At 30.3% G+C, this 27,651-nt stretch overlaps 1 protein-coding gene across 4 annotated transcripts in view; it reads right to left on the reverse strand.

The window, feature by feature from the left end:
• LOC106618914 (aquaporin AQPAn.G) overlaps window positions 1-27,651 on the reverse strand; it is a 48,315-nt gene that overhangs the window by 19,687 nt on the left and 977 nt on the right. The window contains exon 1 of one of the 4 annotated variants that reach the window (XM_070109345.1): window positions 24,699-24,751. The exons of 1 other annotated variant lie outside the window; for it this stretch is intronic. In XM_070109345.1, coding sequence (XP_069965446.1) covers window positions 24,699-24,736 — 38 coding nt within the window. In that variant the 5' untranslated portion in view covers window positions 24,737-24,751. Of the gene's footprint in view, window positions 1-11,135; window positions 11,216-18,593; window positions 19,303-24,698; window positions 24,752-27,651 lie in introns of those variants that run through there. 2 more of the 4 variants (XM_070109348.1, XM_070109347.1) reach the window with 2 other exon arrangements.

The following is a 27,651-nucleotide window of genomic DNA, read 5'->3' on the forward strand; positions in this document are numbered from 1 at the left end:
TGATCGACCAGTTTATATGGCATGCTATAGTGATCCGATCTGAATAAATTCTTCGAAGATTCCACCCTGCCATAACCCGTGCCGAATGTCTTGAAGATATCTCTTCAAATCTAAAAGTTTTCTAAACAAGAACTTAATTAGGGAATCGCACCTGGACTACTACTATATGTAGTAGTTTAAGATATAAAAATATTATATAACTCCTGTATCTGATTTTATTATTCGGGAAAGTGTCTTGAAGTCAATACAAATTTTCTTGGGCGTGAAAAACGGTGTTTTTCTTTAAATTTTTTTCACAATAATTATTATTTTAGAATATTTTCTTCGTTCATTTCCAACGACTTTTCCAAATTCGATTTTTTTTATACATAAATTACGATTTATAATATATAAGATATGTATAATGAATTAAAGCGCTGAACGTTCGAATTAGGTAATTTCTTTTAAGATTAAGCGCTAACGATAAAATATAATCGATAATATTCATTTGATTTAATCGATAATTTCCTATTTTCATATAAGTTAGATTTCCAATATTTTTTTAGTTGAAACGTAAGATAAACAATACTACTAGCTTATTTGATGATAATAAATAAACACATTTCAAGACAAAGTATACTTAAGATATTTTTATCGATATTTTTATACTCTCGCAACCTGTTGCTACAGAGTATAATAGTTTTGTTCACCTAACGGTTGTTTGTATCACCTAAAACTAATCGAGTTAGATATAGGGTTATATATATATAAATGATCAGGATGAAGAGACGAGTTGAAATCCGGGTGACTGTCTGTCCGTCCGTCCGTCCGTCGGTGCAAGCTCTAACTTGAGTAAAAATTGAGATATCTTTATGAATCTTAGTAGACATGTTTCTTGGTACCGTGAGACGGTTGGTATTGCAGATGGGCGTAATCGGACCACTGCCACGCCCACAAAACGCCATTAATCAAAAACAAATAACTTGCCATAACTAAACTCCGCAATAAGATACAAGACTGTTATTTGGTACACAGGATCACATTAGAAAGGAGCATCTGCAGTTAAAACTTTTTTTTAAAAAGTGGGCGTGGTCCCGCCTCTAATAGGTTTAATGTGCATATCTCCTAAACCGCTAATGCTATATTAACAAAATTCACTAGAAGCAAATGTTTTTAGCACTTCTATTGACGGTGTGAAAATAGTTGAAATCGGGTGGCAACTCCGCCCACTCCCCATATAACGGTACTGTTAAAAACTACTAAAAGCGCGATAAATCAAGCACTAAACACGCCAGAGACATTAAATTTTATCTCTGAGATGGTATAAATTGGCTATATAGGAACCGCGTTCAAAATTAGTCAGTGGGTGTGGCACAGCCCACTTTTAGGGGAAAACCCATGTCTTGAGATCTGCTCAACCGATTTCAACCAAATTCAGTGCATAACGTTCTTTTCATGTTTCTATGCAAATCAGGCAACAATGACTGTATCGGGATAAAACTGTGCGTGAATAATGCGATTAAAGTATGCCACCTTGTGGCCAAAACTTATCTAAATCGAACCAAAACTGTTTAAGCCCCTAAGTACTAAATATGTGGACCCCATTGCCTATAGTTGACCTTCTACCGAAAATATCAGTCAATCCACAAAGAAATCTCAAACGAGTATACTATTTGACTTTGCGAGAGTATAAAATGTTCGGTTACATCCGAACTTAGCCCTTCCTTACTTGTTCATTATTATTTTACCATTAATGCCTGACCGATAGTTTTATATTTCTTTTTTTTGATAAAAAAAGTTTTTCTTCATAACACTTGAGCATAATTATTAACTCATTTGAAAATCGCTTTTTCTTAAAAGAACTTAATCGTTTTTTTATCGGTAATTTTAAATAGATATCTGACAATTTTAAATTGTAAATACAGAGTTTTGGTTTTATAACATTTTCCTAAATTAATTCAAATGAAGAAAACCATTATCGATATTTTCCATTTTACTAGGTCGTTTATTTCTTATCTATATTTATCAGTTTGAATTTTCGGGAAAAAATTAATTTTACCATATTTGAACAAAAATTTAAACTTAATTAAAATTATATTATTTCGATTGAACTTAAATCATGGAAATAATGATTAATTTTTTATTTTTTATCGATAAATATATCGATCCGGTTTTTCTGTGCATAAAAATTTTTTTTACGAATATTTTACTTAAATTTAGTTCAAATTAAAAATATTTTTATCGATAATTTTCTTTTTTTTCGACAAATTTTGGTCGATTTCAATTAGCAAATATTCTTTAACAAATTTGAATAAAGTTTTTTTCTCATAATATATAAATATCTTTTTTCGATTTTTTTCTTTCCTACTGTCGCGTTCGTTCATATCTGACCACAAATCAAATCTTTATTAGCGATTAGATATTTAATTTGTGAGATTATTAGCGCCACAAATTTGAATGTAAGATTTTGTATTTGTTAAAAACCCTTAAGCTTTTGCAATAGAGCAAAAAAAATTAGGATTGCAGATAAGTTAAATAAACAAATTTTGTATGTTAAACTCCGTAAGTAACGCTGAACAGCAAAATTGCTAATAAATTCCAAATTTAAGGGGTGAACATATAAAACAGCATATTACTTCACGGACTTCTTTATATAATATTGACCAGAATGCGAGTCGATTCGCAATGATCGTGTAATGAACCTGAAAACTGCACCGAGCAATCCGTAGAGGTGGAAATGGTAGCTTATATAGGTATATATGTACCTATATTATATTTAATATAAAAATATTAGCCAGATAAGTGTCCTAAGCCACAATTTCACGGAAAACGCAAATACACGCCCGTAAATTAGATGGGCATGTTTGTACGAGTATGTATATATAGGTATATATATATATAATATACTAATATTTTGCACATCATCTAGCTCCAAAAGTCCATCCCCCTCAACAGTTAACTCACTTTAGATGCTGATAAGTAAATAAGTATTTATATTAAAAAAAATAAATAAATGAAACATACGATCTTATTAACCTATATTGCTGTTATCGCCGACCAGTGGCACGAGGAGCTATTTTAATCGATGCATTATTTATATTATAATAAGCCAGATAATTTGCAGTGATTTTCATACGAACATATTTGGGGATTGTGCCGGTCTAATGTATATGATACTAACTTTATTCGTGGTTAAGTAATGATTTAACTGTAGATATACCGAATATATAACTTCGTATGTTTATATAAATTTTATAACGGTTAAATGTGTGATATTTTCAACTTTTTATTACTTAGATATTCCAAATATGAGCAATCTCAAGTCATTTGTTCCATGGCAAGAAGCTATAAAATTACGTATACAATCGTCACGCGCAAGAGGAAGTGTCATAAAAATATACATTTTGACAGGAGTTTATTTTCACCCAAAGAGACAATTTTTTCAGCAAATAATTTCATACATATTTATAGATATATATACCCATGTATATACCTAGACTGCACCTATACTACCTACTTAGCAAATATAATAATAATAAATGCAGAGCAAACATTGTAAACGTATTTTTAACAGTTATTTAAAGTGCTCTCTAAGGAAACCGTTTATTTTTTGAATATACATAACTGTACATATATGTATTTTTTTATAGAGGTAATAAAATTATATTTACTAACCATATAATTTTATTTATTTACCAACACCAAAAATGTATGCCGAGAAAAGCAGAATATATTGAAGAAATTGCAAATTTTATTTCAGTAGTATGACAATACTAAAAAAAAAATATAATAAAACTAAATAAAAACATGTTAATTTAAATTTTTTAATTAAATTAATTTGAAAAAATTAGAAAAATATTAAGTAAAATAATTAGTTAACTAAATTTAAATAAATTTTTGGTTTAAATTTATCCAATTAATTTATTTAATTTATAAATTTATTCAATTTATACAATTTTTATTTAATCTTTTTTAAAGGTTACAATAGGTGTTGTTAATAATTTTTTAAAATATTTAATTTTTTTTAATTATTTTAAGATTATTACGAAATATTTAAAAAGAAATACTTGAAGTTATTTTATAATTAAATTTTTTTAACTTAAATTATATAATTAATTAAAATTAGTTTTAGATTTTTTTTATGCATTCAAATTTTTTAAATTATTTGTTTTTTTTTATTTATTTAAAAAAAATTAATGATGTATTAAAAAATAATTACTTAAAATTATTTCTTAATTACATATTTTAAGTTTAAGTTATTTTTATATTATATATTTAATTTTTTTTACTTTTATGATGCATGCCTTATAAGTAGTTTATTTTTGATTTTAGTTAAGTAATAATAATAAGCAGAACGAAAGAAAATGTGGACTTTGAAGAAACAAGGAACAGAGGAAATAAAGAATGACACCTTGAAACAATGGTAAGCTCGTTGGGAGCAGAGACACCACGGCAGATGGACGCCAAGATAATCAGAAATATAAAAGAGTGATTCAACAGGAAACATGGTAAGGTGGATTTTAAAACTACACAGTTGTTCCCGGGCACGGATATTTTAGGAAATATCTACATATATAAAATGGGAAAAAGAGCCGTCTTGTATATACAACGATGCGATCTAGGATGACGCTGAACACACATTTTTTAAATGCATACGCTGGCAAACAGAACGAAATAGGCTCCACACACCTGAATGCGGACAACATCATAACACCTGGGTGACATGTAAGTCTTAAGACGAGATATATGGAACGCCACCTGAAGTAATTCGAAAGCGGTTTTCAGTGACCTGCAAGTGGCACATACCACTGCTGTGACGACCCAATGATGATGCGGAAGGAATTTTGCTCAACCTCCCAAAAAAAAAAACTAAAACATTATAATAAGTTAAATTATTATATTCTTTAAAATTTTCTAATTAAATATTTTATTTTCATATTTATTATAAAAAATATCAACAATAAATATTTTATTTAATAAATAATATAAATTGTATTTAATTAAATTTCTGTTTTCCTAAAAAATTTTTTTTTAATTAATTTAAAAAACTACTTAAAATTATTTATTCATTTAATTGATATTAATTTTAAATTACATAGTTTAATTTATTTACTTTTATAATGTACGTTTTGCAATTATTTCATTTATTGGTTTAGTTAAGTACTTGTAGTAGTGTTAATTAAATTATTAATTTTTTTTAATTTTCCAAATAAAATTTTTCTTATATTTTAATAAATAAAAAATTTCTTAAAAGTTCGTAAAAATATTTAATTTAAATTTATTTACTTTCATAAGTTGTAAATTTTTTTGTTTTAGTTAAGTAGTAATTTTAATTAAAATTATTTCTTTTTTTAATTCTCTGATCAAATAATTTTTCAATTTAAAAATAAAAAATCTTTACAACTAATAATTCATTTATTATGCGTAATATATATAATATATAATAAACTGTATTTAATTTATTTTTCCTTAAAAAATTATTCTTAATTTATTTTAAAAGAATGGTTAAAATTATTATTAATTTCATAATTTTTTTTTGCAATTATTTTATATATTTTTTAAATTAAGTAATAATAAGTTTTAATTAAATCATTTTTTTTTTTTAATTTTACTAATTAAGTATTATTTTTATTTTTAAGAATTTTAATTAAATTTATGTTTATATATGTTATTCTTAAATATAATTGAAATTAGTAGTATTTTTTATTTAATTTCAATGGGTTTACTTTCATATATTGTATAATTAATGTAATATTTTTAATTACTAAGTAAAATTAAATTACTTTTTCAATTAAAAATCTTGTATTTGTTTAAAAAAAATATATGGTTAAGAATTAAAAACTAAAAAATTTTAACAAAATAATATATAAATAATTAAATACAAATTACATAACTTTATATTGAACCTGTAAGAAGCCATACATTTCAGTACAGCGTACGCTTTTCCACAGCTGTCTAAAAATAAGTATCAAAATGTCCATATTACAAACCTACTGCATTATAGCACGTATTTAAAGAATGACAACATAAGAATACCTTCTAGTTAATTCCGGTTTTTTTCTAAAATGACAACAAATAAACTACTGACTACTTTTTCAATAAAAAATGCTGCCATATTTATATATAGCGCAACTGATAACGGCACACTTTTGGTGACATGATTGACACTAATATAGTGAAAAAAGCTAAAGTCGAAATTATGTAATTATTCAATTAATTCAAGTAATTATTTTAAGCCATTTATATTATTGCTGCTAAAAAAAAATTTGCACATTAAATGTACTGAATATAGCAATTCAAAATCAGCTAATGTAATTTGAGAACTTTTTATAAAAATAGCAAATGTATTTTCCCCATAAACATAAATGCGAGAAAACAATCTGAAATTATGGACTATATTTTTTAATGTATATGTTCGTAAGTACATATATTCCATGAATTAAGATAAAACGCTCATAAATAAAATTCAGAAGTATTAAGAATATACTAAATAAACACAAAACCAGAACACCAAAAAAACATGATAAATCAGATTTTCATATGAAAAAAACGAAACAAAAAGCAAATAAGAGCGAAAATGAATTGGTGTTCTTTTGAAAATATTATTTAGTTATGCGATATTCTATATGGATTTAATTAAAAATTAAATGGAGTATTTTTTACCAAATAAAATTTAAAATTTATTGTCTTGAAAAAAAGAAAAAAAATTATAATAAATGCATTAAATTGTAGGTCAATGGAGCAACCAAAGTGCGAAGATTCTTTCACACTAAGGCAGGCATTGTACATAAAAACAGTGTTTTGTATGCAAGTTGCAAAAGAACTTTAACTCGTTTAAAATTTTCAATAAATCAGTGTTGCCAATCATTTAATTGCTATTAATAGCCTCATGGAAGTCCCTTAATTATTCAACAACTTGATTGAACTCGTAATAGAAGTCGAGTTTATAAGTAAGGTCAGAGCTCTAAAGCTATTTTGCTATTTTAGAGAGCATTCTTTTGTCGCTGGAATAGAAAAAAAGGTGGTCTGTAGTACAAGAGGATTTGTATGTATCATATACCATTATACTCTCGCTCATGAAGCATTGCTATTTAATGAGTAAGTCACGTGAATAGAATAAATACGAAATTAAGTCGTCTACTAAATGAACACACAAACTGACATACATATGTATATATAGGCACACACCCTTACTATATTATAAAGATTAGATATCTGCACGCGGATAACTGCTTATATGCATTTATGTGCCCCTAATGGGCAATTCACATGGAATTTTTGCTTCGCTTTGCGTCAGACATTGGCTTTTACAGAAAAGTTCGATGCACGCTTTTGTATGCACACGTTCACATAAAAAGTTTGCGACGCAATGCCAAGCACAACGATTTCAACGGTCGACATTTTTATTAGAGAGAAACAGCAAAGCGTTCAATGTGGCATACCCTTTGTTTTCTGCGCTTCGTTGTTGCAATATAAACTGTCACGTAAAGCAAGGAAAGTTGTATGTGAATGGGTCTTAAGAATCTTGTATATTTGTTGGACAAGGTCAGGTTTTCGTCACTTTGTGTTTGGAAAAACTAATTCTATTTATATACATACATAAGTATATATAAACAGAAAAAATAAAAGAAAAACAATAATAAATCAAAATAAAAGCGAAAAAAAATAAAAAGAAAAACATAATTCGGAGGTAGAGTACGGCGCCTGTGCGTGTGTTAATGGAGGAAGTTTCGTAAGTTTTCGGTTGCTGAAATATTTACTTGACATTGTGCTCTCCGTCGCGATAGGAGAACCACAAATTTTTTTCATATACATATGTAAATAGTATATAAACAGTTGTTTAAGCGTTTTTGTGTAGTAAAACCAAATATGCTGTCGAACTAATTCTGGAAATTAAGAGTAATAAGGTGGTATATAAGTTTATATATACAAGTACATATATATATAAGTATATAGAATATCATGACTATTTTTAGAAAATACATGACCATTTGTAGAAAGTATTGCATACATACATGAAATATTAAATGGAAAAAGTTATGTTGAAATATAAAAGATATTGTATAAAACTATTATATAAAATTGTGGTGAAATTTAGTTATCAGTATGCAGAGCATCAGAAAAGTGGTGCCTAAACTTATTTGAATCATCCCAAATTTAACCAAAAAACAGTTAAATGCTTGCCAGCAGTTTAAAAATTAAAAGAAGCTTATAATGTAAAAACTTCTTTCTCAAAACTTCTCCAAACTCAATTGTTAAAGAGAGCGTACCGTTAACAATATTTTTTGTGGAGGGCTCCGAATTGTTTTAAAATTTCGTTTAAATAAAATCAATTGAACATACAAATTATAGAATTATGGGTCTTGAACTTAAATGGGTTGAGAAAGCTGAAAATTTAGAATATTTTAAGGAGTGTTGCCACATATTTTAAATTATTGTGGTCTGTTAATTTAACAAAATAAAGCATATACTTGTATGCAATATGGGTAACAAATTAAACCGGTTCATGAAAGCTTAGTGTTGAAAATGTTGTTTGAGTATAGTTGCTACCTGTACATTGTAGAACATAGGTATCAAATGAGTGTGAATAGGGTTGAAGGTATTCCAATAAGCTGCGTATTTATCGGACAACTGACCGATCCAACTCAAGCCCTTGTATGGAAAACTTTTTTATTTGTCAAAGTGTCTTTACGAAAGAACTGATTATTATCCAAGGCCTCGCTACAATTTCCGAAGAAATTATTCAGATCGGACAAGTATAGAATATAGCTGTCATACAAACTGAACGGTCGAAATTAGTTTCTTGTATGGAAACTTCTTTATTTGTGAATAGTATTCCAGCTTCGGTACAACTGAAGTTAACGATTTTTATACTCTCGCAACCTGTTGCTACAGAGTATAATAGTTTTGTTCACCTAACGGATGTTTGTATCACCTAAAACGAATCGAGTTAGATATAGGGTTATGTATATATAAATGATCAGGATGAAGAGACGAGTTGAAATCCGGGTGACTGTCTGTCCGTCCGTCCGTCCGTCCGTGCAAGCTCTAACTTGAGTAAAAATTGAGATATCTTTATGAAACTTGGTAGACATATTTCTTGGTACCGTGAGACGGTTGGTATTGCAGATGGGCGTAATCGGACTACTGCCACGCCCAAACAACGCCATTAATCAAAAACAAATAAATTGCCATAACTAAGCTCCGAAATAAGATACAAGACTGTTATTTGTTACACAGGATCACATTAGTGAAGGACATCTGCAGTTAAATTTTTTTTTAAGTGGGCGTCGTCCCGTCCCTAATAGGTTTAATGTGCATGTCTCCTTAACCGCTAAAGCTATAATAACAAAATTCACTAGAAGCAAATGTTTTTAGAACCTCTACCTACAGTGTGAAAATAGTTGAAATCGGGTGGCAACTCCGCCCACTCCCCATATAACGGTACTATTAAAAACTACTAAAAGCGCGATAGATCAAGCACTTAACACGCCAGAGACATTAAATTTTATCTCTGGCATGGTATGAGATGACTTTATAGGAATCGCGTTCAATATTAGTCAGTGGGCGGTGCACCGCCCACTTTTAGGTGAAAACCTATATCTTGGGATCTGCTTAACCGATTTCAACCAAATTCGGTACATAACATTCTTTATATATTATATTTCTATGTTATAGTGCGAAAATGAAACGAATAATACGTTTAAAGCCACCTTGTGACCAAAAATTGTCTAAATCGAACCAAAACTGTTCAAGCCCCTAAGTACTAAATATGTGGACCCCAGTGCCTATAGTTGACCTTCTACCGAAAATATCAGTCAATCCACAAAGAAATCTCAAACGAGTATACCATTTGACTTTGCGAGAGTATAAAATGTTCGGTTACATCCGAACTTAACCCCTCCTTACTTGTTTTATTTATCTTTGTATTTTTAGGAATCAACATTTTTTTACATGAGTTTTCAATCAACCTAATTACTCCAAAGAGTCATAGAATACTTATACAGCTTATACAAATTACTCGAAATCCCCGATGTTAAAAAGACACAAATCGACACTTCGTGAAATGCTCACAAAATATTTACATTGTTCTTACACAAAGCAAAATAAAATATGCGCCTTATTTAATAATAAAAACACACATCAAAATGACCAAATGTGTTTTCTTTGTTATAATAAATAAGAAGGGGGAAATTTTTGAGTATATGATAAAATATTGAAAAATAACATAAATCCAAATTTTGGCAGCCAAAACAAAATTCTACCAAATGAGTCTAATTTTAAAATTTAAATATAAAATAAACAGCACTCATAACAAATGTCTGTATGTACATACATATATATATATACATATATGTGTATGTTTAACATTTCCGAACACTGCATGCTTGCTGGCATTGCACATTGCCACACTTTTGATTCCAACAATTGGCCGCCAAGCGCTCAACGAGTAAACTCATACGCAATAGACGTCGAAAGCGCCAGATCACAAGCGCGGCAAATTAATTTGTATATATGTATGTAACACGACTAACTATGGATAGCTATAAATTTGTGTTGTTGTGTGTACATAGATATGTTAGTGCATAGGTGCATGAGCGTGCAGAAACGCACTCCCACCTTTTAACCAGAAATATTCGTTGATAAAATACACAGTGGACGTCGCGCTAAGCGGGTTAAGAACAGTAGGAACGAGTTGTCATTAACGATGATTTTTTTAAAATTAATTTTTTTCAATTAAAATATTTTAATGAAAGAAAGGTAGCGAAACAAAATTTTAAAACAAAAAACCTTTTAAAAAAATTTAGAAAAAATATTATAACAAAATTTTCAAAAAACATTTTTTTATGAAAAAATTTGAGAAAAATATATGAAAAAATAAAAATTAGGAACAAAAATATTTTAGAAAAAAAAAATTTAATGAAAAAAAATAATATTAAAAAAAATTTAATTAAAACATTTTTTTCCTTAATAGTTTTTATTAAAATACTTTTTTAAATTTATTTCTCAGTTCGAAACCACAAACTTGCAACACTGCACTTATGTATGTCTGTTTGTAATAAATGCACCGCCGATGTGCAACAATGGCACAACCCAGCAAAACATGAGCACCATTCAATTCAACAAAGGGAAAATAATTTGCAACACAAACTCACCGAAAACCGCACAGAAAATTTGGCGCACTGAGCACTAAGTGTACTGAATCGAATTCGAACCAAACCGATACTGTGGCGGTTGATAGTATTAAGAAGCATTTTTGATTTACTTTTCGAAAAAAAACGCAAAATAAAAGCAAAAAACAACAGCAAAAGCACAAATAAAAAAAAAACTACGAAAAAAACACTATGAAACAACGGTAACACAGCACTTCTGCAGGCAATATGCAAATGTGTGTATCTGTATATGTGTGTGTGAGCGCGTGTGTGCGTCTTGTTCAAAACAAAAAGTACCAACCAGCCCGCTGTTTGTCCACCAAAAGTACGCATACAAACATACATATATAAAAGTATATAAAAAATCGTATATACTGTACATAGATATGTATATGCAAAATATACTTATATAAATATTATATGTACATATTTATGACTGTGTGTGTGTATATAATAAATTTTCGTCTTGTGCTTTTGCTCTTCGTGCACTGATATGATCGCGCGCAATAGTAACTACATAGTACATGCATAGTATATACATACATATGTGCGTCCTCTTAACAAAGACAACAACAACAGCAACATCATTTCAAAATGTAGCGCAAAAGCGGTGGGTGGTAGGCGGTGGAAGGTTGAACGCCGAGTGGTGAATGGGCTGGTGTCTTACTAGCAGCTACATATTAACACAGCAACAACATCAGTATAACACCAACAACACATTAAACAGCTCTAATCAGTATAAAACCATACATGCATACATACGCAAATATACATATATATATATATATATATATATACATACCTATGCACTCGAACTCTGCTTATTTAAAATTCATAGCTGATAAGAACCATTCTATATACGCGTACAACGATTGCGCTCTTTCTTAATTATCTCTGAATATTTGGGTATACTACTTAGTGCCGTTTCAGACAGGGATGCAAAAGAGTCTGATCTTTTTCAAATTTTCTTTTGGTGTCGCTCTGGGCATTCACACGGTCAAAAAGAGTCCAGCAACTCGAGTCTAGTTTTTCTGCATTCCTTTTCACAAAATGTTCGTAAATATTTGTGCGGTTCGACTGCGCAACACCGCGCAACACTGCATGCTGCGTATTTCATTTGTATGTTGAGATGATGGTCACACATTTTGCTTGCAATGAATTACCATGAATATGGTAGAACAATATGCATAATACAAGTACCTACCCGCTAAATAGTTTCAAAAAAATACTAAAGACGGGAATTCCCTAATCCACAAGAATGTATTGAATATCCGCAACTAATATTTTCAAGGCCAAATTTATAATAGCAATTTCCTAATCTTTAAGTATTAAAAACTCATAATTTCTTTACTCCGTATTAAAAATTCATAATTTCTTTACTCCATAATCTATATCTTAATTTTCTCCTTATTTACAATTTGTCATAATATTTCTATTATTCTATGCATACGTATTTGCATATTACGTACAAAAATAGATAACAGAACTCAAATTTGCGATCGAATTCATTTGAAACCGAGCGCTCTTGCAACCATTCAAAGGATTTGAAAGTGAAAAGGAATGCTGAGTTGCGTATCAGCGAGCTGTTACGAACAAGAACACAAAGCGTGCCACCCGAACACGAGTGGCACGGTCCCTTCGTCTTTCCTCGTCGTCCCCTCGCCCACAATAAACTGGTTTGAGACTCTTTTGCGTCCCTGTCTGAAACGGCACTTAGTAAACGATACTCACAAATACTATGAATTAGACTCACATGTTTGTTTGCATGTATGTATTTGTATATAGTATAATGAAATAAATTAAAGCAATAAGCAGAGGAGAGCGCATGTTTAATGCAGCGATTCAGACAATGTCGCTAGTATGCAGATTAAGAGCCTTCATATTATAAACGTAAATATGTATATTTATATAAAATTTATACATACATACATATCTTTGTATGTCTATAGGTCGGTTTCCCACCGGGTGCGAAGTTCTTTACGTTTCATGTTTTTGCGGTTTTTGTTGTTTTTTATGCGTTCGAGAGTGTGATATAAATGACGGCAATGACATGTCAAAATTTAGAATTGTCGTTACCATCAGGGTAACAGCTTCAGCTTTGAAATAGTTTAATTAAATTTCAAAGGTAGATTTGTGTCGGAGGGAAGAACTCATTTAAGTCCGCTTACTTGACTGTTTATATAAAAAGTGTGTCAACAATAATTACATGTACATACGTCAATAAATATATAACCATCAACTTTATTTGATTATGTCAGTCAATATGCCTTTTACGAGGTGCTTGTTCGATTCGACACTCTGCAAACTTTAATACCCTATACAGGTGCATTTTTTATAGAATGAAAGGGTATAAGAAAATCTTTACCTTAATTTTGTTCGGTCGGCTTGTATCGCAGCTATATGCTATAGTAGTCCGATCTGAACTATTTGTTTGGAAATTGAAGCGTTGCCTTGAACAATAACCCGTGCCAAATTTCCTGAAGATATAAAGCTTTCAAATGAAAAGCTTTCCACGCAAGCACTTGATTCCTATCGTTCAGTTTGTATGACAGCTATATGCTATAGTGATCCTAGCAATTTCATCGGAAATTACACCAATGCCTAAGACAATAACCTATTTCAAAATTTGTAAAGATATCTCTTGAAATGAAAAAGCTTTCCATAAAAGCACTTGATTCCGATCGTTCAATTTGTATGGCAGCTTTGCTATAAAGATCCGATCTGAACATTTTACATATTCGAAGATTGTAGCGTTGTCTTGAACAATAATCTATGGAAAATTTCGCGAAAATACAATATATTGTCAAATAAAAAACTTTCCATATAAGAACTTGATTTTGAACGGTCGATTTGTATCGCAGCTACATGCTATAGTGGTCGGATATCAGCGGTTCCGACAAATGAGAAGCTTCTTAGAGAGAAAGGAAAATCTACAAAATTTCTGAACGATATCTCAAAAACTGAGGGACTAGTTCATGTATATATAGACAGACAAACGAATATGGCTAAATTGTCTTGTCATACACATTATTTATATAAGTGCATACTAAATACTTGATAGGGTCTCTCACGTTTCTTCCAGGATGTTAAAAAAGCTTTGATATACTTGTAATAATAAATTAGTTCAACTATAGATCTATAGAACATCTCTACTAAATATTTTAAAATTAGTAGATACATTTGCCTGAAGTCCATCGATCTGTAAACGCTAATTCGCGAAATGTTTAAAAACCGGCATTAGTTCGTTTGTGATGATAGTCGTATATATTAAGAAGTCCCATGAGAGAATTTTTTAAACTTCCGTTACATTCTACTGCGGTGAGATCGAAGAGTTCTTAATTTGTTTGTGGTGATTCTCATTTAAAAAAAAGGAGCTCTTTTGCAACATTTTTTTTATCTCCTATTGCTGTTGTGGTTTTCCAGTACATAGTAGGTCCCCTGAACTAGAAATTGAAGGACTTCAAAGCAAAGTGGAACCCTTCATGTAAATTTAATCAATACTCCTATTATCGAAGACTGGATAAGAATTAATGAATAATGAAAACTATCGAAACTATCAATGGGGGACCAGCGTTCATCGAATGAGTCAGAGAAGGAGGTTTTTTTCGCTGAAAGTATAAACATCCGATTACCTACCAACCAGATAAAGACGAAATTTCTACTCATACTCGATCAAAAGCTTGCAAGGATCATTTCGACATAAACTTGGTGAGTTCTTAAGCATTTTTGTGCAAATAAATAAAACATGGAACTATGAGAATAACTCAGAGATTAAAAATCAGTAGCCCCATAAAAAAAGTAGCCCGAAAAAAAATTCGACGATTCGTAAACTTTTCAAATGCCGTTCGATAAATTTTTTTAACCATTTATAGCAAAGGCACATGCTTTATCACAAGTCAATATCAGGTAATATTTTGCTATCAGTAAGTATTAAATATACATTAGAATTATGCGTGAGACTTGGTCTACGATAAGGAAGCAACGTGTAAATTTATCACAGAAGAGTAAGGGATAAATATGTACATGTATATGTAAAACATATTTATGACTATTTTGATATAAACATGTACTATGTAGCTTATAAGAGAGTGCTACTTTTAGAGACAAAATTTTTATTAAGTCTAAATTCGAAAATTCAAACTGAAAATAATGTAAAAAAAATATTTACTAATTGAAATTCAATAAACTTTTAGCTAAAGTTTATATTTCAAACTTTTTAAAATAATTGGTGTTTTGTCTATCTATCCATAGACATGATAATTCCACTAAAAATGGGAAAATCTGTACAGATATAAGTTGTTTAATTTGGAGGTAAGTGTACTTTAAAATCACTTCAGAGTCACGCCCTCATATAGCGAGCACAGGATTTTGAATAATTGAAGCTATGAAAGAGAGGTAATAATGTCTGTGATGTTATGAAGGGACAATATGAGCATATGGATCGAATTTTTGATAAATATATCTAACTCTGCAACAGCTTCAGCTTCGGGACGAATGCGGATTTTTATCCAACCAAGGAATATGTATTATAAATTCTACAAAATTATTTGAAAATGTTTTTCGGCGATACAACAACAACATTAATTGTATGACATACCTTTCATCTGCCCGAAATTTTGTAGCTACTCGTATATAATCGATAATTGATATTGATGATAAGCAGAATCAATTTACTCCTCTCTTATGTAGTGATAATATTCAGGAATCCTCAAATTTTTATGTTTCAGAAATCTTCATTAAAATATAAGTAGGTATTTTTGCAATAAATTTTTTATAAGATATTCATACAATAAGTAGTATTTAGTTCTAGAAAATTTAGCTTTTCTTAATTATTTTACTTTTTTCCTACTTTTATTAGATATTTTTGGAATTTTCGTTTTTTATTTGTTATAATTTTTTTAATATATTTATATATATTAAGTTTGCCATGAAGTTAATGACACACAGAAGAAAACGTCGGAGACCCTATAAAGTGTATATAATATTATATAAATGATCAGCGTGAAACGCTGAGTTGATTTAGCCATTCTCTGTCCGTCTGTATATACGCGAACAGTTCTCAGATTTTGAGGTATTGGTCTGATACCACGGCATTTCTCACTAAAAAGTTGCTGATTTGTCGGAACAACCGATATCAGATTACTATAGCATATAGCTGCCCCACAAACTGACCAATCGGAATCATGTACTTGTATGGAAAACTTTTTTATTTGACAAGGTATCTTTACCTCATTTAGCATGAGTTCCTCTCTAAGGTTACTACAATATCCAAACCATTTGTTCAGATCAGAGCACTTAGTGTGTAGCTGCCATACAAATTGACCTATCAAAATCAAGTCCTTGCATGAAAAACTTTTTTAATTGATGGAGTATCTGCATGAAATTTGGCACAGATTATTATCCAAAGAATCGCTACAATCTTCAAAATTGTTCAGATCATACCACTGTAGCATATAACTGCTATACAAATTGGCCGATCAAAATCAAGATATGGACCATTTTACACCCTTTTTATTTGCTATTAAAAATACATATGGTTTTATAGCTTCAATTCAGCCGAAGTTAACGTTTTATTTATTTTTTATTTTTTTATTGACTCAGAATTAATTAGTATTTCAAATATCTATAAATCGCTGATTACCTAAATTAATTAATTCAAAATAAGCAAATAAATATTGTGTTATGCATTAGTCATCTAATAGCTTCACAGTGAAATAAGTGACTATGTTTAATTTTTAATTTCCGTTCTTTTTTATATTATGTGCAAATAAAAAAAAATATTTTAGAAAAATTGCTTTCGCCACCTAACCTCTTTGTAACTCAATATTCTCACCTAGCGATTATCTAACCCGTCTGAAAAGTATGTTTCTTGAGGCCTTCAAAGTAGGCCTCCGTAGCGGCAATCTTTTGGAAACAATAAGAAGTTATATTGAGTGAAATCTGTAAAATACGATGGATTAGGCAGCAATTTGTAGGATAATTCGACTGATTTGACAGTGGTTACGGCGGCAGTGTGAGCCGGTTTATTGTCATGGTGGAAGGGTACGCTTTTATGATTGAGTAAAAATTGAGATATCGTAATGAAACTTGGTAGAAGTGTTCTTTGGCAAAAAAGTAAACACAAGTTCGTAGATGGGCGTAATCGAACTACTGCCGCGCTCACAAAACGCCATTAAACGAAAACCTATAAGTGCCATAACTAAGCAGTTAATTAAGATGTAAAGCGGTAATTTGGTTTAGAAGATTGCAGTAGCAGTTCAAGCTACTATAACCTCATTCGCTCCTACCGACCCTATAAAAATGAATGAAATCGGATGATAACTCCACCCTCTCACCCAATAAATAAAGGCATGGCAACGCCCACATTTAGGTGAAACCCCATATCTCGGGACCTGCACGACCTATTTCCGTAGGTAGCTTTATTCTGACATTCCTATGTCGCAGTGCGAAAACTGGCGAAATCGAACTACAACTACGCCTAATTCTCAAATAACTCAATTTTAAATTCCATCTGATTTTTTCGCTTTCCAGTATATTATGCATCCAGTAATTAAGCATCAATGAATATATCGGAATAAAATTTTGCACGCATACTGCCTTGGAAGTGTGCTTAAGCTGGCACTAAATTATCCAAATCGGACCAAAACTGTTCAAGCCCTTTGGTACCAAATATACGGACCCCAGTTCCTATTGCGAAATTTTAGTCGAAAGGTCGGTCAATTTGTGAGATATATTATATTATAGAAACTAACAGAGAATAATAATATAGCTGATCTATAGCTGATAATAATATGCCCGTGTGCAATATACCTAAAAGACAAATTTTCGAGTTTTCGGCTGACTTTTTACCGCATATATGTGATATCTCATTGAAATTAAAAAAGCGTGCTTCTCTAATAATAATGTATCATTGTGCATAAAATGCATACAATCGGGTGAAAACTTGATTAATGATTTCCAGACAGGTGGGAAGTCTTTAAACCGTTTAGGTTGGTCAAAATGTGTGATATTTTATTTAATTTAAATGGAAAATCTTTAATAAAAATTATGTGGTTTAACGCTGAATATGAATAGAATTGGTTTAGACCTTGATCCAAACCTCATGTCCTTAATATAATCAATTGCGATCCTCTGGTTGACGTTTTGCAGATCAACTAAATATATTGAACTTAGCCTTTTAGGTTAAGTTTATGTCAGTTACTAGTTGAGTTAGTTGAATATATTACCAATAATATAATTTACACATTGTAAACAGTTTTATCGAGCAATAAATGTTGAATACTTTCGCTACATTTTTTGAAATAAAATTTTTGCCAACACCTGAAAGTATTGCACTGAATTTGATCCTTATTCATACATGCATTTCGCACACTTTTAATGGCAATTATATACTCGTGTATAAACATACACATATATATAAAATCGGTCTATATATACGTACGTATATAGGGCTCTACTTACCTTGTGTCAGTAAAAAAATATTCTATGATTTCGAAGTTTCAGTTTCAATTTAACTTGTCGTTAAATTAGATATTTTTTTCGATTTCCGGAAAGCGCACAGTTCACACTGCTCTTTGATTCGTAGAGAATTTAAATATTTTTTTTTGTGTCTGATTTAATGAGAATACAATAATTTTAATATTGAATTATACTTTCAAATGAATTTGGCAGGAAAAAAGTTCACTACAAATTTATACTGGAAGGCAAATAACTATGTGTTAGCGAGTTCGTAGTTAACACACCACTCAAGCGGCAACTTTTTTTGAAAAGCAGGTCGGATACTAGCCAAATTATAAATACATTTTGGTACAATCCAACTCATTAAAACATAAATTTACTATTCTTCGTGCGATATTTTCGGAGTTAGTGATATTTTTTAAGCTCTCTTTGGCAAGTTCACACTTGTGATATTCGTTTTTATTATTTTATTATTTTATGATGTGTTGTTTTTGCACTTTACTTATGATAAAATCGGCGGGAAACACTTTAGAGGGCAGATAAAAGACAATTTGAATACAAAAAAGTCTTGATAAAAGTTTCTATATTTCTAAGCACATAAGATTATAAGTATCTGCGTATATAAATATAATTATTAATTTCGTATTTATCGATTCTCGATTCGATCTGCGGTCGCACTGTGCTGATTTGTTGCACTTCGTTCGCTTGTTTACTTTGTATTGACTATAAAAATCTTCGACAACTTGTTTATCATCGCACTGCTGTAGTAGAGGATTCAGCGTTGCTCAGCAGCAAGCAGCGACACTTGCTTTAAACATATCTGCTAACGCACAACATTGCGCTCCACTTACAGCATGTAAACGAACAGCATCACTGTAACGCAAAGCCGAACTGCTTTGGTGCACTGCATACTGTTTAGCAACTAAGCTTGTACTAGTGAAAAATTTAACTAGTTGTACACTAGGAATAAATTAACCAGTCCATTAGTGAAAATTGTAACTAGTTGTACACTAGTTATAAATTAACCAGTCCATTAATAAACATTTCTAAATTTAATTTAACTTTTCGACCAATTTATATTTAAATGCCCTTCATTGAGTTCATTTTAAGCTCGAGCAGTTCAATTAACTAAGGTAATTAAGACATAAATTAAGTCATCGCATTTACTGTTTAAATATGATACATTTAGCTTATGAAATAAGGGCTTAAGAACTGTATCTGTAATATGTTGAAGGCTTGGGAGTGAATTAAATGGATGATTTTAAATAAATTTTTAATAAATTACAATAGATTATTGGACTTTTCATGCAATATAATAGTATTTAGATAGTCATTTGTTTACGAGGAAATAAACGAGATATAAAAACAGAAGGATAGAAACTACAGAAATATTAATTCTGCTTTTAATTCGGATTTTTAATCATGATTGTATTATCGTCTTTATTCTACTAATAAGTTAAATTAATATATATTTTTTTATATACATTTAATTTATAATTCAATACTGATACTTATTAAAAAAAAAAAAATATTATTGTTTTAAACAATATATAATATTTGTAAAATTTACATATTTTTTTTTATACTACAATTTAATATTTATTTTATTTCCTTTTCTTTTATTTTTGTAATATTAAATTAAATTTTGTGATCAATTTAAAAAATATATAGTTTTTTAATGTAATTTATTTTAATTTAAAATTTTTTTTTAGATTTTTTATTTCATTATAATTTTATTTTAATTTATTAATCACAATATTTTAAATTAAATTTTTTTTTGTTATTTTTTTAAATAGTTTAAATTGTTATTAATTTAAAATTATTTTTTTGTAGTAATATTTTTCTTTATTAATAAACCAACAATATACAGATATTATTAAAACATATTGTAGCTAGTTTCAAACTAGTTATTCACCACATTTAAATGTTACACTCGAGTCGTGTCAGAGTAAACGTATAAATTAATAAGTAACTATAATAAATACAATAGATAACTTTGTAGTTAATTTCAAGTTTTATTTGTTTACCGTTAGCATATTTACTACCTCAGCTGCTAAATATTCCTCTTCGCTTCACTGTTATTTACATTTTATCTAATGTTAACAATGCCTCATTTAATATTATTCCCCATCTACATATATAGCGATGCTGTTGTTTAACATAATATTGACTTATATACAATAGCTGTTAAAAATGCGAGATTATTCTACCACTGCAAACGTTATTTGCTATAACTGATTGAAATTTATGAACAGTAACATAACATTTGTGTCGGTCATTATAAAACTGGTGTAACTCCATAATATAAAAATTGTATTTCTTGTTCGAGGTGGGCTAACAATTTAGCATATCTTTCAATATAAAAGTGAAATAAATCCACTGGTACCACTACAGCATCATTGATATCACTACTAGTTTAATTGAGGTACATATTTGTACCTTTACTCACTATAAAAGGGAAGTAAGTCCGGAGTTTCTTCACTTCTATTTACAAGGAGTTAGCTCACTATTACAATGAACGACGCCTTTATGCGCACATATTTAAATTCACTCACTCTCTCAGAAAACATTTGTATTTCTTCAAGCCCTGAGACCATTAACAGTTCAACATTACAATTGCCATTATTCATGTTTTTTCCGTTATGGAATTTCATGCATTTATGCGAATAGGCACATGAATTTCATTTGAGCGCAAAACCGCAAGTTTATGACCCCATTATGTGAGTTATTTTGAAAATATGCGATTTTACTTGTCATATAATATATATTTAAGTAATTAGATACCTATTAAGCGGAAAACCACAAGCTAGAACACTATAAGCTAACTACCTCACAATGATTAATGAACGGAAGTAGCGTTCGATTGCTAAGGAATCAAATGGCGAATGCAAGGGTAAGCATACAGAATCCTTTTTTTTTTTAAGGCGTTAAAATCGCCAAACAGCCTATACTACTATGTAGCAAGATGTTGCAAGAGTATTAAAGTGGTCCCATTTGGCGAGGAAAACATGCTCTTCCACCATGACAATAAACCGACACCAACCTCCGTCATAACCACGACCAAATCAATCGAATTGCTGCCTAATCCATCGTATTCTCCAGATTTCACTCCGTGGGACTGTTTCTTGTTTCCAAAAGATTGCCGCTAAGAAATCCTCAAAAAACGCACTTTTCAGAGAGGCTAAAGAAATTGGAGAACCGCTGTGGCGGAAGCAATTTATCTAAAATATTTATTTTTCTTTTGTAGGCTAAACAATAATTAGACCGTCCGGGTATATACAATCACATCGATCAAAATAACCACTAGTATAAGTTGTACAAAAAAAGTACATTTATGTGAAACCGGCTCTTCATGTTTTATGTGAAACCGGCTCTTCTTCTAAGCATGATTTGCATAATTTAGTTGTTTATTTATTTACTCACTTATTGAGGTTTTGTTTACATACATACACCTTCGATACACACTTAAATATTCATGAGATTGATGTAAAATTTGCAGACATGTCTGTTGACTTCGGCAAATAAGTTAAATAACAAATGTTGTACGCGTATGAGCGTACAAGTATATTTTATGAATCGAACAAATACTGCAACAGTAATTTAAACCTGAGACGCTTAATTGAGAAAGAAAAAAAACAAAACCAAAATAAGTACATATGTTGGAACATAAGAAAAGTTATTATCTTGGTATTAGACATGTTTTACTAGTTCTTTTTGAATTAAATTCTTTTCCTTTTTTTATTGTGGTCGATGCTTCATTTTCAAATCATGTGACTTAAAAAGAGACATCCCAGCATCTCAATATTTATGGACTGGGTGGTTCGCTAATATAAATTACTTTTGGAATGCACCTAACCTATAATATTAGTAAAGTTTAAGATAAATACATAAAGGAATAGAAAATGACTTTTATTTGGTATTTATTAGAAATATCGCTTTCGGAAAGTCGTAAATAAATGTCTTAGTCAACTTGGAATATTAAGAAATCTTATAAGACAAGATATAGAAAAAATGGGTTTTTTATATTTAAAATGAGGTTAAACCCATATGTTATGGTAAATTAAATATCATATAACAAAAATTAAGCTATCGGAACACATACCTACTAATTTGATACTACACAGTCGCTGTTCACAAGTTTCAAATAATGCATTAAAAAAATAATTAAATTAACATTTGAATTAAAGTTTCTTTTTATTTTGTAATCTCAAATACGGGATTAAAAAATAAAAGAACGTTTCATCGAGTTCATTCAAATCAAAAAGTAGTATTTTCAATTTTTAATTCTATATTGAATTAAAAAATAATAATTTAATTTTTAATCCCAAATTTTTGAATTAAAAAATTTGCAATCCTGACCACAATATAGATATAGCATAGATAATGTCTCCTGGACAAATAATATACTCCTAGCGGAATCTTCTCCGCGCGGAGTGACGTTTTTCACGAATGGATCGAAACTGTTCTGTCGAGAGCTCTCAATCAACTCTTGGTTCAAACTGCCAGACTACTTTAGTGTCTATGAAGCAGAAGTGGTCGCCATCAAGGTAGCAGCAGATGTAATTCGAAGCGTGGTTTCTTTCAGGGAGGTATACATCCACTCCGATAGCAGAGCTGTTATACAGGCCTTAAGCTCGCTGACTATGAGCTCAAAGCTAGTCAAGGAGTGCATGACCTCATTAGCATTAGCATCAAGCTACTTTGATTTTGTAAGGTGAGTATCTACAGATCCCATAGAACTACTGCATACACTAATTGAAAACTTAGAGGTTCAAACTAGTTTTTAAAACACTGACCCTCCTCAATCTTTACTGGGTACACAGGCTTTTACATCGACAAACTTACATGTCTCTGTGCCCTCTAATTTGACACCATAAAGTTAAGCTTTAAAAGCTCTCTGCTTGCGCTTGAATTTAAGTACACAGCGCTTTTGTTTGCTTATCAAATTGATTAATCAGGTGCGATCGAGAACAGTGGGCTGTTTTATTACCTGTTAATTTGTGCAACTTAACTGAGAAGTAAATATTTGTTTTGGAATGAAATGTAAATATGGGATTGAGTTCATAATTGCAAATTGTTCAGTAGTTATTGTGAGTGGCTGATTACGAGCGCTGTAAGCAAAGTTCAATTAGTACTTCGTTTTTAGTTTTACGTAGTAAATAGGAACAAAGATTCACTAACTAATTACAACAAAGTTTAAACTTCAGTTTTTTTTTTTTTTTGTTCTTAGTGCTGGGGTAATACGAAAGCAGTTGAGTTAGGTAGTGACTTTTCGAAAGTTAAGCATATAATTGATCAGTGAAGCTGCTTCTTTTAAAAACCAATTTGTATTTGAAAGAACTCAGTAGGATCACTTTAAAGGCTTTAAAAATGGGTCACACCTATTGAAAAGTTAAAAAGGGTAGTTAATTTTGACAATAACCGTAAACAAGAACGAACGCATTCGATGAAGAAAAAGAGCTCTCCCATCAAAGAAACTTACAATTGTGCTTGTCAAAATATTATATTATTAATGAAGCTATGATTTACGTATCTATGCTTCTAAAACAACCCACATAAACTATACAGTGGTTCATACTTTCTCGTAGTATTGTTTATAAATCCTTGTAGAATATCAAAGTAAATTTTCAAAAGGTTTTGATGACAATGCTTTCGAGAGGAATAACGGTTTGGTGTGGATTTTTTTCGATTCGGCGCAGAAAGCATGTGAGGCAAGATAAACGAATTTTTGTGGTTTGTATTTGAAGACGGGCTTAGAGGAAATTTGGTCCAAGTAACAAAGCGCTCAGATACACAGTAATTCGAGAATTATGTTATCCGCAGTCTCGAAAATGTCAATGTTCTCAGAGCTGTGTTACTGTTTCTTTCATTATCGGTTTATTGTTCCATGCATATGTACAAGAAATGTCTTGAAAATCTGAAAACTATGATAGTAACATTGAATATTTATAGTATTAAGGCTTTTTAATGCAATAGGTTTCATTTGCTTGAGTTTTTCAATAAATTTCCACTATGTAATGGCCGGAATTTGAACTATTCAACCACCAATTAATAGCTACGGCAATTAAACGAGCAAATACATCGATAGACATATGTTTATATATTCACCTGATCTCTGATATATGCGTAATGTTGTCATCTGTCATTTTGAAAAAGTTTTGTAAACACTAGTAATTGAATTGAATATATTTTTCCCACAGTTAACACTACACACTCTAAAACTGAGAACATAACTTACAACTGTTGCTAAAATTGGCAACCTATTTATTTTGAGCAAAACTCATAAGTTCTGAAGCTATTAAAATACGAAGTATCTATGTATGTGCGTAAAGTACCCACAATTAGGTTGCAATTAGTGAACAAGTTAATGAAGCTACTATTAATTCTGTAGAGACATGCATAAGCAAATATTTACCAAATTTTATATATCAATCAACCTTTTTTGATTAAGCCACAAGTCATTAAAATGGCACATAAAAATTGAGCAAATGTAATTTAATGTGGGAAACCTATAATATAGACTCTTCCGGTTTGTCGAGTTCAATTAAAAAAAGTTGTGGAGTGAAAGCAATTATTTATTTATATATTGTAGTGTCTAAAGTCAATTTTTTTTAAACAACGCATGAAACAATGCTCCTTAATTACTTTGATTAAAAGTATATTCTATAAAATTAAAGGCTTTTCAATTCCCACTAAAAAAAAAGTGTAAACAAATATGAATTTAGAAGAACGATTTCAACTGCAGTTTGGGTTTATTCAAAACATAAAGGAGTGTTTAACCCAATTATCTGAATATATTAATATGAAAACAAAACTACATAAATATGTAAACGTTGCATCAAAAACTCGAGTTTAAAGCTTTTTGTTGATGAACAATAGTCAAGTATTTTCTTTTAGGAAAATCTAACCTCTTTTTAATTAGATAATAGTGAATTGTCAAAACAGACAACAGAGCCTACAAAGAGGCAATATATTGCCAGTAGATTTATATCACTAGAAATTCCATTCGCGCCATGGACTGAAAACTCAGTGTTTGAGAATAGTGTTTAATGCTAAGCAACTAAAGTATTCATTAAACTCGAGTTTTCGGGACAAAATTTGACAGAATGTCTCTGTTGTCATCATAAATTCTCTCTATAGACCATATTTCCCTAGTGTAAAATGCTAAACAACAGAAATAAATTGCAGTGTTTAAATATTATGAGTTTACATCCCAATCAATCACTTTATCAAACCAAGAACCCAATTTCCGTTGCAATGCAGTCTTTACAAGCCCTATAAAATTATACCCGATAACGAAAGTTTTTAGTGCCCCACAGCCACCAGAAAAAAGTTCTTACGTAGAAGAATTTATTTTATAAGCTATTTATTACAGCTTGAGTTTCAACCAATGGCAGCTAAAAGCTTTGAAATACCCATTGCCAAAGTAGTTGGTTGCTTTGAAAAAAATGTGAAATTTATGGGCCTCATTTTAAGAATGAGAACTTTCATACAGTGCTTTAAACGATAACGTTTTCACTTGCGCAATTGACTCGCAAAAACTTTGTTGTTTTTTTTTGTTTTTTGCAATTTAACACATGTACAATTGCGATCACTGACACGTACAATTCGGTAAGTAGTTTTTTTCGATCTTCTTAATGTGCCAATGTGTCACGTCGTGCGGTGAATTAAGGTAAAATCAGTGCACATAAAAATAAACGGTTTGAAGCAGCCTTTCTAAGGAAGAATCCTAAAGATCCCAAATGGACTATTAAAAAAACTGCAAAGTATTTAAATATGAGTTTTAAATTTGTGAAGAGTTGGTCTGACCATTATGGAGAAACTGAAAACGTAGATGACAAGTCTAAGAGAAGCTAAAATCATTTTGTTTAAAATGAGATTAGATATATTTCTAAGTACAATACAGACTTCAGAGATCAAACGCAGTAGTACTGTAACCACTACTTTCAAAAACACACATTGAGTAAAGGTTGCATTGGACACAGGAAAACATCAACCATGATTGAAGTAATGTAATGTTTACAGGTGAGTGAACTTTTGTACTATTTAACCTCTTGAGACCTAAAAGGTGCATGTTTATGGATGCTTCTCTGCTCATGGATTTGGGGTTTAGAGATGCATCACCGAAAACCTGAGTTTCATTCTGTGAAATATGCGAAAAATTTAGTTGCAAGTTGCCATCAAAGACGTCAGGCTATAATAGAAAACGCGGGAGATTAGAGCAAGTATTGTCAGCTATATAAATTTAGAAAATTTCTTTCCAATAAACGCCACCTACATTTTGGAAAACTGAAACGTTAGTTTACGTAATTTAGAGAAATTGTGAGCTTTTTAATATGATAAGCTTCACCCTGACGTAAATATTGTCTAAGTTTTGATGCATTTTTTAAATACAAGTATTAGACCTACCGAAATAGTGCTGATAGATATATATTGACTAACGTATTTAATGCTTATGCAAGTAAATCCCACCGATTTTTAGCTAGACCAATATCTTATAAATGTTTTCGACTATAATATTAAATATTTTAGAAGAAAACTTCATACTTCTTAACATAAAACTATTAAATTACCAAAAAATACATTTTATTTAAGTTTACCACCATTATCGATTTTTTATTAATTATTAATTTACCATCTACCAGAAAATTTATTCGAAAACAAATTTGCTTAGGGTTGCCACCAATAAAAACTAAAAAACATAACATTTAAATTAACCTTACTCAAGAGCACTTTCAAATAGAAATGTTTTTCAGTAGAGTCACCACATTTTTTAATATTCTTCAGTGATTTGTAAAAATATAATAATAATGAGGAATTATAAATAGTTTTAAACCGTGTGTGTATAATAATTTATGCAAAACACAATTATTTTTCTGCGCATCTTATTAACACACCCATTTTACACATTCCTCACGAAATGAACATATTTAGGAGGAACATATATATAATTTATAGCATTAAACTTAATAGCTGTAATTATTTTTAATTTTGACATAATGACAAAGTATTTTTTAATGAAAACTTATTTAACCTTTCAATATTCAATAATTTCAATAAT

This window comes from Bactrocera oleae, chromosome 4 (assembly GCF_042242935.1).
Source record: "Bactrocera oleae isolate idBacOlea1 chromosome 4, idBacOlea1, whole genome shotgun sequence".
In the NCBI taxonomy this organism is placed as follows: Eukaryota; Metazoa; Arthropoda; class Insecta; order Diptera; family Tephritidae; genus Bactrocera; species Bactrocera oleae.